The 13,737-nt window shown below is 42.8% G+C and overlaps 1 protein-coding gene across 2 annotated transcripts in view; it reads right to left on the bottom strand.

Annotated features, from left to right (window-relative positions):
* Positions 1-13,737, bottom strand: part of LOC109894189 (RING finger protein 24-like) — a 55,442-nt gene that overhangs the window by 21,726 nt on the left and 19,979 nt on the right. The window contains exons 2-4 of one of the 2 annotated variants that reach the window (XR_004210552.1): positions 5,583-5,732; positions 2,195-2,367; positions 1,723-1,819 (exon numbers count right to left, since the gene is read on the bottom strand). Coding sequence is in view for 1 of the 2 variants with exons in the window: in XM_020487468.2 (XP_020343057.1) it covers positions 5,583-5,725 (143 nt within the window). In the remaining variant the exon portion in view is untranslated. The remainder of the gene's footprint in view (positions 1-1,722; positions 1,820-2,194; positions 2,368-5,582; positions 5,733-13,737) is intronic. The other variant, XM_020487468.2, reaches the window with a different exon arrangement.

Consider the following 13,737-nt stretch of genomic DNA (forward strand, 5'->3'; position numbering starts at 1 on the left):
GCCAAAATCCCTGCTGCAGTGTGTGCAAACCTGGTCAAGAACTACAGGACACGTATGATCGCTGTAATTGAAAACAAAGGTTTCTGTACCAAATATTAAGTTCTGCTTTTCTGATGTATCAAATACTTATGGCATGCAATAAAATGCAAATTAATTACTTAAAAATCATACAATGTGATTTTCTGGATTGTTGTTTTAGATTACAGACCTCTACATGCTTTGTAAGTAGGAAAACCTGCAAAATCGGCAGTGTATCAAATACTTGTTCTCCCCACTGTATCTCAATAAAACTAAACAGCTTCCTTTCTTGATCTTCTTCCGTTGACCTTTTATTTTATTTAACTAGGCAAGTCTGTTAAGATCAAATTCTTATTTACAGTGATGACCTACCCCGGCCAAACCTGGATGCTGCTTGGCCAATTGTGCACCACCCTATGGGACTCCCAATCACGGCCGGATGTGATGCAGCCTGGACCTTCAACAAGCAACGATGGGTGATAGGACTGGATAGGGCTCTGACATTTTTGTTTTCACCTTTAAAGTCCTCTTAGATCAGTGATCAAGGGGATAGAAGACAAGGAAAGGAAACGACTGGGCACATTAACCTTTAGTGGGGCAGCTAAAGCCCTTTAAGAGGGCTTGAAAATGTTAACAAAATGGGAGAGGAGTATTTAGGTCAACTCAAGAGAGAGGCAGCCAAGCACAGGGAAGGAAGTTCAAGTCCACATTCTTAAGATAAATAACCCTTTGAAAAGTGTGTGTGTGTGAGAGAATGGAAAATGACACCTAGCTGAGAAGCACAAAACAATCTAAATAGATCCACAAATATTATGAAAACAGTGAGTATATACACACACACACACACACACACACACACACACACACACACCACCCTGTGAACATTTTTACTATGAACAGTCAATATACATAGTGCATGAACATTACACAAGCTTGGATATTAACAGACATTTATAAACAAATAACTATTTTGGTAACTCCCGTTCACACATTTTCCCATCACCTGAAGCAAAAAGGAATATCATAGATAACACCAGTGGTCAGTTTGTATTATCATACACCAGTCATTCAATTTAGCACAAATCAATGGACAAAAATAAAACATGTTCAATGAAAAACAGAATGGAAAGACAGTAGGAGGAGGGATATACACAGAGCGTACAAAACATTAGGAACACCTGCTCTTTCCATGACAGACTGATCAGGTGAATCCAAGTAAAAGCCATTATCCCTTATGGATGTCACACAGGTTAAAGAAGGAATTTTAAGCCTTGAGACAATTGAGACATGGATTGTGTGTGCCAATCAAAAGGTGAATGGGCAAGACAAAAGATGTAAGTGCCTTTGAACAGGGTTTGGTAGGAGGTGCCAGGCACACCAGCTTGAGTGTGTCAAGAACTGCTACACTGCTGGGTTTTTCACGCTCAACAGTTTCCCGTGTCTATCAAGAATCATCCACCGCCCAAAGGACATCCAGCCAACTAGACACAACTTAAGGAAGCATTGGAGTCAACATGGGCCAGCATCCCTGTGGAACGCTTGACACCTTGTAGTCCATGTCCCAACGAATTGAGGCTGTTCTGAGGGCAAAAGGGGGTGCAACTCAATATTAGGAAGGTGTTCCTAATGTTTTGTACACTCAGTGTATAAAAAAGAGGGAGAAAAAGAGAAAGAGATTGAGATACATAGGTGTTGAAGATTTACCTCTGTTACTAGTAACCTTAACCTCTCGGAGCAGAGCGAGAGGCTGAGGGATCTGTAACACACAGCAGCACAGTTCTAGGAGAGAGACTGACACCTTCTGAAAGAGAGCAGCGGGTAAAGGTGCAGAGACTCCCATTGGGCAAGGGGCAGAGGTCAGAGGTGAGGGGTTGTCAGAGGTGAGGGGCAGGGGGTGATTTGATGAGTGGCCCTGTTAGCATGGTAGTGAGGGGGGGCGAGTTTAAAGTGTCGGTAACATTTAGTACAGGGGCCCACAGAAGGGCCACATGGTTTTTAAGAATGTGATCTTTCCATGGACTCCTATACTAAAATAATGTAACTGACTTCTAAAACAGAAATGGGCAAGATAAACACTGCTCTGTGTGTGTATATATGTAGTATGCATTTATGTATGCATGTATGTGTCGCCAGCCACAAGCTTATTTCACGTATGTGTGTGGACTTCGGGACTAACCAAGAGGGAGTCGAGTCTAGCTGTGACGTTCAGCCTCACGTCAAGCTGTCCGAGCTGTGTTTGCTTGGGCCACACCGGGAGAGCGAGCGCTCGCACGTCCGCTCCAGAGCCGACTGGCCTCGTTCCCTTCTCCTTGTCCCGTATTTGTCCAGTTTTAGAGGGTCATCTGTGGACTGGGTGTGAGGAGTAGGGTGAAGTTGACGCAAGATGAGCGTCTATGGGTAGTTTTGCATTTCCCCCACTAATGGTTAAGGTTAGGATTGGGGGAAGCTGATCCTAGATCTGTATCTAGGGTAAACTTCACACTGGAAGTGTGAGGGGGATAAAGTTAAGACCGGGCTCAGTGTTTCATCCATCTGTCTCTAAAGGAAATTAAACTTGGTCAAGGCTAATCAAACTGTTTGTGTTGTTAAAAGATAAATGGGAAAAGTAGCCTATCCAGTGAGGCCATGTGGTGTGTGTGGTTGGTTGGTTGGGTGGGTGGGTGATTATTGTGATTTAGGGAACTGTGGGGGCCACAGGTGTTCGAAAGAGAGACCGCATCTTTAGAAGCCTTTCAGAGTAAAAACTGCCGACGTCCCAAATGGCAATCCTATTCCCTACACAGTGCATTACTTTTGACCAGGACCCATAGGACTCTGCTCAAAAGTAGTGCACTATATAGGGAATAGGGTGCCATTTGGGACAAAGACACCATCTTACCAAATTAATTGGTAAAATCAGACCACCTTTTTCCCCCCTTTTCTTTTTCCTCCTTGAATTTTAACGTGATTCTGCATCAATTTCATAGTTTGTCTTGAAACAAAAGCAGAAACACACTTACCATCTCCCCCCCACTGGTTTAGGTACAGGGCAGGGTGAATTTGGGTTGAGACACGCTGCTTCTCGCTGCTTTAGGTAAGAAATGCTACAGAGTTCCAACGTTATTGGCCAATGACCACCTTGATTAGACCAGAGGGGCTAGAGTGGAGGACCAATAAGATCTCCAGTAAAAAAAAAATCTCCAAGCCAGGTCTGGGACTTCAAACGTGCTGAAGGGAAGGGGCCATTCTTTAAGAAGATAATACTAATTTAGTTGGTTCAAGGTTCAGCCATGTCGAGCGCTGGTTAACCACTCAGAGCCCTATAGGCCCTGGTCAAAGTAATGCATGATATAGTGAATAAGATGACAATTGGAAGCATGCATAAACGGTGCTGGATTTATACCAACATCTATACAGATGCCCTTGGATTTCCATCGAAGAGAGGAGAGCATGCCTAAGGACTTAACATGAGAGGCACGACACAAGCCTCTTCAAGGTTGGGAGTTGTGGTCGTGATTATGCAGCTAAGCAGCTTTGAATAAATGTTTCAGCAGGGGAGAACAAGCCTAGATATCATTTTTCTGGTGGGATTTATTGTTCTCCAGTTCAGATGTTCAAGTCAGCGATACCTTCTCCAAACTGTGCTGTTGAATCTTTTTTTTATAAGCCTTTATGAAAAAAGGGTTAATTTGAAAAGAACATGTTAACACACACCAAAGGAATTGAATTTAGACCTAATATGCCATACAGTTTCATTAAATCCAGACCACCAAGAAAGGAGTTGTTTAGGCCTAATGACAGCAAATAAGATTGACCCGTCTTGGATAACATGCATTTACTGAGCTTTTAACAAACTAAAGTGGATTTTGGTTTGTTAAAAGACCGAAGCAGACTGAAATAATTTGACCGCTTGGCTAATAATTGGACTAACACGAGCCTCGCTTCAGTTACTTAAGGCATTCATTAAGCGCAAGACAGACCTGCCGCTTTTCTGTCCATCTGTGCACTCAACTACTTTAAAAACACTGCTGCAGTTCATTAGTGCATTACATATCGCTGGTTGGTTGTAAAAGCCTTGGAAGCTTTGCTCGGAGCCACAAAGGTTAGGCTAGGTCATAGTTTGAGTTCAAAACCCTGTTGCCTGAACACATTGGGTAACAGCGCTTACACTTCAGATACAAATCCAGCCGTATTTGCTGCGGACACAATACAAGTCATTTTTTTTATATGCAGCTGATGAACTACCGGATTGCCGGGTCCCCCTGCTGAGTGTTGCATGCTAGGAGCCTGAAAATGCACACATTCTAGTCTCATCATCACATCTGATGATAGCAGGCTTGGCAACACAGTTTGGCAAGTCCTACAACATGAGCGCCTTTGCTCGTTTTAAAGTAGCCTAAATGTTCTTTGTTTCGGCTAACTGTGTTTCTACCCGTGCTCAAAGCAGGTCTTCAAAGTAAACTAGTGTGAATGGTGAACAGCCTGTGGCTGCTTCCCAAATTACTCCCAATCCCCTATATAGTGCACTATATTTGACCCATGCCAATAGGGCTTAGGTCAAAAGTAGTGTCCTATATAGGGAATCGGGTGCCATTTGGGACATATTGTCACTGACATGGTGGAGAGAAGGATGAAAGAAGTTTCCTTCTCTCCCGAGCTGTACCAGCTGTCTGTGTTCCTCTCCTCTCTCATGCTGTTTATCCTTCTGTTCTCGTCATACTGGCTTAAAGCAGTATTAAAAGAATCACCCTCTTTGATAGGGGAAATATGTTGTCCCCCCCCTAGTTCCACAAATTACAGCTGAGAGAGAAATGTGCGCTGCTTGGACTGAAGGACACAAATAATCCCTCTAGTACACCGAGTTCTTGTAAAACAGCAGGGCTGGGCTACTCGTGTTTGGGAGAAGGCCTGAACCATGTTCATAGGCAGCCCCTATGGGGCTCTGGACAAAAGTATTGCACTATGTAGGGAATAGGGTGCCATTTGGGACGCACAGTGTTTCTGTAAATAGAGAAGACCATCACATGGTGGGACATACCATCCTGGGAGGCGAAACAGGGGGGGGGTCCTTGAGTACGACGCTCGAATGGAATCCAACATAAGACCGGTGCCAAAGTATTGGCAGAGTAATGACACCCGAGCAATGCCTTTTTAGTGTAGGACTGTGAATTCACTCGCAGTCTGGATGTATTTAACATCTAACTCAGTGGTATGAAAATATCAATAACCAATGTGGTTACAGTGAAAATGCGGCATCTCGTATGGGATAAACAAAGTAATTTACTTGACCACTGGGGTTGCGATTAAAAACACTGCTGTCTCATAATTGGATATGCGCCAAGTCATTCGAGGCAATGGATTTAGCCTATGTCAAGCAGCTTTGAAGAATGTGTGGTTTATTGCACGAACACTTCAGTGTGCTAGCACAAAAAAAATGGCTTCTCTAAACGTTGAGGTGAGGCTTTGTTGATGTCAACAACAAAAAAGTAGTAAGGAAACCTAAACACAAATCAAGATTTCCAAAGGAGACTATTGAAACTAGGAACTAGCCTACATCAACTAGGACACAGCAGTGTCGATCATACCTTATCAAGTAGCAGCAGAAGAGAAGGCTGAGGATGAAGACAAAGATGGCGGTCCCAAACACCACAATGTAGATGTTCAGGGGAAGGTTCTGGAACCCAATATTAGGCATCCTGAAACTGTAGTGCTGGAAATCGGAGCTCATGGATATCCTGCAACGAGAAAGAGACGGAATTAGGGGGTGTGATGAAGTGATAAGATTGACAGATTGACCGTAGGACTGTATGTGACTATAGGGGTGAGTGTGTGCTGGACAATTTCTCATAGCCAGCAGGAAGCTTTGATAGGGCTTCCAGCCTGCCACACAATGACAATAGGTAGGGTGAATTGACGACAATAGGCCACCACGATCATATCAATTTGTTAGTTGCGTAATGTCACATGCAACACATTTGATTCAGTCTGACTCTTACTGGTTGTCTGCATAACAGCCAATGGTAACATATTAGCCTAAATTGGGGTTAAATCAGTGAGCAAATCTGTCCAATAATATAGTTTGAGCATTGTGAGCCTTGTATTGCCAGCTACCCACACAGTGGCCTGGGAACATTGGTCCCCATGAAAACCTGTGCCTACCTCTTGTGTCTGTTCCTACGGTTCTAGACTATGGAATATAGGCCTAGACTTATTGTAGCTTTAGGCTACCTCGGATTCAGCAGCAGGTTTCCCTTTGTTTATGTACTTATTTGTTTACATAGATTTGACATATAGTGGGGCAAAAAAGTATTTAGTCAGCCATCCATTGTGCAAGTTCTCCCACTTAAAAAGATGAGGCCTGTAATTTTTATCATAGGTACACTTCAACTATGACAGACAAAATGAGAAAATTGTGGAAAATAAGTATTTGGTCACCTACAAACAAGCAAGATGTCTGGCTCTCACAGACATCTTCTTTAAGAGGCTCCTCTGTCCTCCACTCGTTACCTGTATTAATGGCACCTGTTTGAACTTGTTATCAGTATAAAAAGACACCTGTCCACAACCTCAAAGAGTCACACTCCAAACTCCACTATGGCCAAGACCAAAGAGCTGTCAAAGGACACCAGAAACAAAATTGTAGACCTGCACCAGGATGGGAAGACTGAATCTGCAATAGGTAAGCAGCTTGGTTTGAAGAAATCAACTGTGGGAGCAATTATTAGGAAATGGAAGACATATAAGACCACTGATAATCTCCCTCGATCTGGGGCTCCACGCAAGATCTCACCCCGTGGGGTCAAAATGATCACAACAACGGTGAGCAAAAATCCCAGAACCACACTGGGGGGACTTAGTGAATGACCTGCAGAGAGCTGGGACCAAAGTAACAAAGCCTACCATCAGTAACACACTACGCCGCCAGGGACTCAAATCGTGCAGTGCCAGACGTGTCCCCCTGCTTAAGCCAGTACATGTCCAGGCCCGTCTGAAGTTTGCTAGAGAGCATTTGTATGATCCAGAAGAAGATTGGGAGAATGTCATATGGTCAGATGAAACCAAAATATAACTTTTTGGTAAAAACTCAACTCGTTGTGTTTGGAGGACAAAGAATGCCGAGTTGCATCCAAAGAACACCATACCTACTGTGAAGCATGGGGGTGGAAACATCATGCTTTGGGGCTATTTTTCTGCAAAGGGACCAGGACGACTGATCCGTGTAAAGCAAAGACTGAATGGGGCCATGTATCGTGAGATTTTGAGTGAAAACCTCCTTCCATCAGCAAGGGCATTGAAGATGAAACGTGGCTGGGTCTTTCAGCATGACAATGATCCCAAACACACCGCCCGGGCAACGAAGGAGTGGCTTCGTAAGAAGCATTTCAAGGTCCTGGAGTGGCCTAGCCATTCTCCAGATCTCAACCCCATAGAACATTTTGGGAGGGAGTTGAAGTCCGTGTTGCCCAGCAACAGCCCCAAAACATCACTGCTCTAGAGGAGATCTGCATGGAGGAATGGGCCAAAATACCAGCAACAGTGTGTGAAAACCTTGTGAAGACTTACAGAAAACGTTTGACCTCTGTCATTGCCAACAAAGGGTATATAACAAGGTATTGAGTTAAACTTTTGTTATTGACCAAATACTTATTTTCCACCATAATTTGCAAATAAATTCATAAAAAATCCTACAATGTGATTTTCTGGATTTTTTTCTTCTAATTTTGTCTGTCATAGTTGAAATGTACCTATGATGAAAATTACAGGCATCTCATCTTTTTAAGTGGGAGAACTTGCACAATTGGTGGCTGACTAAATACTTTTTTGCCCCACTGAACAAATAGCCTACTTTACCCATCTACATAACGTCCTTGACAGAACGCTCAGAAAACTAGACACAAAAAACAAAACATGTAGGCCTATAAGGGATGTAACAATTACACATTGGTCCCCGGTTCAAATGATTAAGATACACGTGCATCGATCCATGAGAGTCCAGATCGATCCAAATGTGGCATGCATCGGTCAGAAAATCGATTAAAATGTTACGAATCGCCAGTTCACATTTTTTTGTTGTTGCTCATATTCTTTTCACCTTCCGAAAAAACCTACAGTAGCATATTTTGTGAGAACATGTGTCCATTTCCTCTCCTTCAGTGTTGAACTAACATGTAACTCCGTTGACGGTCATTGATCTAAAAGTCCTTTTGCCGGCCAAGCAACCCAGGCCTATTCCTGATCTTGTACATCTGTGCGGCATCTTCAGCATTCGAATACTTGTAAAATGGCTAGCGCAATATCAGGCTTTATTAGTATAATGACAACCAATGTAATTTTCTAGGTTATTGTTAATTAACAAATGCACTGTTGAAAATTGTATTTTACCTGAATAAAATTAAGCTACCGGAGACAACTCGCATCTGGCTATACCTGCTGATCGGGGCTTACATTAGATTTGATTGTTCAAGATCATCATTAGCAATAGTTTTGGTAGTTTTGCTTTAAACAATCAGTATATATGGTGATTTATAAAGGGTAGGGTAAAGTTGTTAATTTCAGAACAGCACTGCATGTCGCAGCGGGACAATGAAGATAAGCTCACGCTGTAAAATTTGTCAAAACCACCACAGGCCCTGATTAGAGGGGAACAATGGAAAAATGCAGTGGGACTGGCTTTGAGGTCCAGAGTTTTTTCCCCCTTTTTTATTTAACTAGGCAAGTCAGTTAAAGAACAAATTCTTATCTACAATGAAGGCCTACACCGGCCAAACCCTCCCCTAACCCGGACAACGCTGGGCCAATAGTGCGCCGCCCTTGTCACGACTTCTACCGAAGTCGTTCCCTCTCCTTGTTCGGGCGGTGCTCGGCGGTCGACGTCACCGGTCTTCTAGCCATCATCGATCCATTTTTCATTTTCCATTGGTTTTGTCTTGTCTTCCCACACACCTGTTTTCAATCCCATCCATTACCTGTTGTGTATTTAACCCTCTGTTTCCCCTCATGTCTTTGTCAGAGATTGTTTATTGTCAGTGTAGTGTTTATTGTCAGTGTAGTGTTTATTTGTATAGGTGCGCGACGGGTCTTCGTTCCCATATTTGTTTATATAAATTTTTCTTATTAGTGTTATGGAGCATGTTACTTGGACATTTATTAAAAGACTCAATTTTACACTCCGTTTGACTTCCCTGCCACCTTTACACACGTCTCTGACAGCCCTATGGGGCTCCCGATCACGATCGGTTGTGATACAGCCCGGGATCGAACCCGGGTCTGTAGTGACACCTCTAGCACTTCGATGCGGTGCTTTAGACCGCTGTGTCACTTCGTCCCTAAGAGTTTGAGGGGTGCAGAGAATCATTGTACCATCTAAAATCGCTGTGAATTATCTTTTCAGTAACCAAAAATATAGTATTTTCAGTTGTTTAAAGCTAGCGTACAAAATCAAAAAGTAAAACACGCAAAAAATTACAGGAAGCATAGAAATAGCGCACAATACCGATTCCTAGACTTGCATTCCATGTGAATGACAGATCTGTAACTCACATTTCTACACTATATGTGGACACCCTTGTTTTTTTTAACATACATTGTTGCTCTAATTTGATAGTGTAGCGGTAGAAGCCCAGTCTCAGCTCAGCTGCTTACATACACCATAGACATATTTTTACATACACAAGCACACACTTTTTGGGGTCCAACAATTGATTCCCATTCAAAATCCTATTATCCCTAACCCTAAACTTAACGACGAACCCTAAAATAGTGATGCCCGGTAGAATGTCCTTCCAGTTTTACTTGGTTTACTATTCTTGTGTGGAATTTTGGTACTAACAAGTATGTTAAAATGTGTCTACACACACACCCTACTACTACTACTACTACTACTGTAGAAAATGAAGAGAATACAATTCCTGAGTGAGTATGCGTTTGTGTGGTTTACAACTGAAAATTCCCATTCTCCAGAGGGACATGACTGGACATGTCTAAGAATGAAAAGATGAAAAGAGACCAACAAAAGACACAAAAGTTGGGCGGTATACCATTTATACCGTATCCCGTGAATTGGAAAATCCATACATAGAGGATTTTCTCAACACGTTTTTTAAAATATATTTTTTTAATACTTGTACACTTTAAATATCTGCAGTCAAGTTGTGAACTAGAAAATAGACAAAGCAGATCGTGTTCATCAGTTCGCCTGTTAGATCATTTTTCATTATGAAGCTTACCGATACTAGTTTCCCAAAACAGCTGTTTGAGCCCGTCAAGTGTGTATGTTTACAAAGACGATCAAAACGGGAGCTTCTTGGGGGGAGTCACTCCTACAGCGCAACTTAAGTGAGATGAACAAGTTACACTTGTATGTTTGACAGCAATATATTTTATAACTATTAAGTTAACTATCTAAGATGTGCCAAATCAACTCACTCCAGCTGGCTTTTACCAACTGGCTAATGTTAGCTAGCAATATCAAGCTTCTTGGTGACAGCAGCAGAGACTATCCCCTCCTAGATTAAGAACCCTGAGGTCAAATGTTTGTTTTGTGCGTGCTGCAAACTGTGTCTTAGTAGAAAATGTTTGCATGCGCTCGTTAGCGTTTACCTAGCATCCACTATGGGGATTCCTTAGTACTTGTTAGCATTTTGTTAGCATTCTGGTAAATAACGTTTATGGGATTTTTTTATTTTTTTACATGTGGAAAAGAAAACAGCACCCCTTGTGCGCAATACTGGTAATAACGCATATTCTGGGATGGCACAGGCACGGTAAGAAGGTAGGAAATCTGGATACCGCCCAACCCTAACACACAGTTTACAGTTACTCCTCCCTATACAGCCAAGTCAACAGACAAAATAAATCATAAACCCTGCCTTCCACTCACACTGTCTACTTCCAGAAGACACACTCATTAACCCACACACTCACCCGCGTGGTGCCTTCATAGTGTTGAGCGGAACCCAATCTTTAAATCTATAACTCTGGGAACGGCAGCGATGGGAAGATGAGGAAGCTCAGCCTTTGTTCCTTTTCAACCTTGCCACACACACACACCATGAACGGTAGTAATAACACCATCACAATTTAACACCCTCAGTCTCCCTAGCTTAGCCGCTAGGCTGGTACGTGGTCATAAACACTGCTGCCCTCTCAGTTGGGCTCGAATCTGCCCCCTGCTCTGCCAGTATGCAGTGGCTCCACGTCAACCTCTCTATCAAAACAAGGCCACGACTGGAAAGCCCGATTATCGCCACTTAGTGGGGCTCCCAAACACACTGGGTCCACATGGCCCTTTGACATACACATTCCAGAGGCAAAACACACAAACTCTGGGGGTAACATGAAACCCATATGTTCACACCAGGCCCTAAACTGTACTTTCTGGTCCACCATCCACTGTGGCAGGTAGATAAAAAAAATACATCTACCAGCTACTCAGATTTTTTACCAGCAAAAAAATATATATATCCCTAAATTTACACCAACAAAACACAAAAAAAAGATGAACATGCATGTTTCTAAAACAAATGTTTCTAAAACAAATGTATTACTAGTAAGAAGTAACGTGGTATATTGTCTAATTTCATTTTTTACTAAAAGATCACAGATGAGACAAAAATGTTCACGAGCCGGGAGGTTAACGTGGAAATGCGACTCAAGAACATGATTGTGCCTAGAGATTGAGTCTGACTAGTAACCGCATTGTCTTCTCTTCCCTAACAGTTGAAACTCAAACATTGAAAAACCTAGTTTGTGAACAAACAATGTAAATAGCCAAGAAAATAACAAAGTATCACTTCAGTAGACTTTTAGTTTCAAATTAGACCCATTTTTTTAAAAGTACAGTGCCTTGCGAAAGTATTCGGCCCCCTTGAACTTTGCGAACTTTTGCCACATTTCAGGCTTCAAACAAAGATATAAAACTGTATTTTTTTGTGAAGAATGAACAACAAGTGGGACACAATCTTGAAGTGGAACGACATTTATTGGATATTTCAAACTTTGTAATTATGGGGTATTTTGTGTAGATTGAGAGAATATATTTTTAAAAATCAATTCTAGAGTAAGGCTGTAACGTAACAAAAAATGTGGAAAAAGTCAAGGGGTCTGAATTCTTTCCGATTGCACTGTATGTTTGTACACTACACGACCAAAAGAATGCTCGTCAAACATCTCATTACAAAATCACGGGGATTAATATGGAGTTTGTCCACCCCTTTGCTACTATAACAGCCTCCACTCTTCTGGGAAGGCTTTCCACTATACGTTGGGGACGTGCTTCCATTCAGCCACAATAGCATTAGTGAGGTCAGCACTGATGCTGGGCGATTAGGCCCGCAGTCGGCGTTCAAATTTATGGGGTTGAGGTCAGGCCAGTCAAGTTCTTCCACACCGATCTTGACAAACCATTTCTGTATGGACCTCGTTTCATTACATGCTGAAACAGAAAAGGGTCTTCCCCAAACTGTTGGGCCTTCCCCAACAAAGTTGGAAGCACAGAATCATCTAGAATGCTGTAGAGTTAAAATATTCCTTCACTGGAACTAAGTGGCCTAGCCCGAACCATGAAAAACAGCCCCAGACCATTATTCCTCCACTAAACTTTACAGTTGGACGATGTATTTGGCCAGGTGGCGTTCTCCTAGCATCCGCCAAACCAGATTCGTCTGTCGGACTGCCAGATGGACTGCTCCAATGGCAGCGAGCTTTGCGCCATTGGCATTGCGCATGGTGATATTAGGCTTGTGTGTGGCTGCATGGCCATGGAAAACAATTTCATGAAGCTCCCGGTGAACAGTTATTGTGCTGGCGTTGCTTCCAGAGGCAGTTTGAAACTCGGTGGTGTGTGTTGCAACCGAGGACAGACGATTTTTATGCTCTAAGCGCTTCAGCACACGGCGGTCCCGTTCTGTGAGCACATGTGGCCTTACACTTAGCAGCTGAGCCGTTGTTGCTCCTAGACGTTTCCATTTCACAATAACAGCACTTACAGTTGACTGGGGCAGGTCTAGCAGGGCAGAAATTTGAACTGACTTGTTGGAAAGGTGGTATCCTATTATGGTTCCACGTTGAAAGTCACTGAGCTCTTCAGTAAGACAATTCTACTGCCAATGTTTGTCTATGGAGATTGCATGGCAGTGTGCTCGATGTTGTACACCTGTTAACAGGTGTGGCTGAAATAGCCGAATCCACAAATTTGAAGGGGTGTCCACATACTGTACACTATATATACACACAAAAGTATGTATGCATGTAGTGCATGCAGGGGGTGTATAGGATTAACCCTTCCCTCCCAGAAGGCTCTAAGGACCCACCAGCTGTCTGTGATATTCTGAAGTAGGCTAAGTGCAGTGTTTCACCTAACCTGCAGTCCTCTCACTCTGACAGTCTCCTCTGACAGTCTCCTCTGACAGTTTTCCATGCATCTGCCCTCAAGTGCGGATCCACAGTCTTTATTTTTTTACATCTAACCCTCAGAGGTTAGGTTAGTATAATTGGTAAGCTGATTATAGATCTACATCTACACTTACAGGCTAATTTTTACCTCAATATGACCTCATTTGACGACTCCCTATTCTGGTTTATCTAAACAGCTTCTTGATCCACAGCCAAGGCAGGCATTACTATTGTACTACTAATGAAGGATGCCTAGAGGCAGGTTGACAGTTCTGAGATCTGTGAGCAGGCCTACAACAGCAGTACTTCCACAGGGCAGCCTAGCAGACAGGTCTGAGACCTGTGCCT

The sequence above is a fragment of the Oncorhynchus kisutch genome, linkage group LG7 (assembly GCF_002021735.2).
Source record: "Oncorhynchus kisutch isolate 150728-3 linkage group LG7, Okis_V2, whole genome shotgun sequence".
Lineage (NCBI taxonomy): Eukaryota > Metazoa > Chordata > Actinopteri > Salmoniformes > Salmonidae > Oncorhynchus > Oncorhynchus kisutch.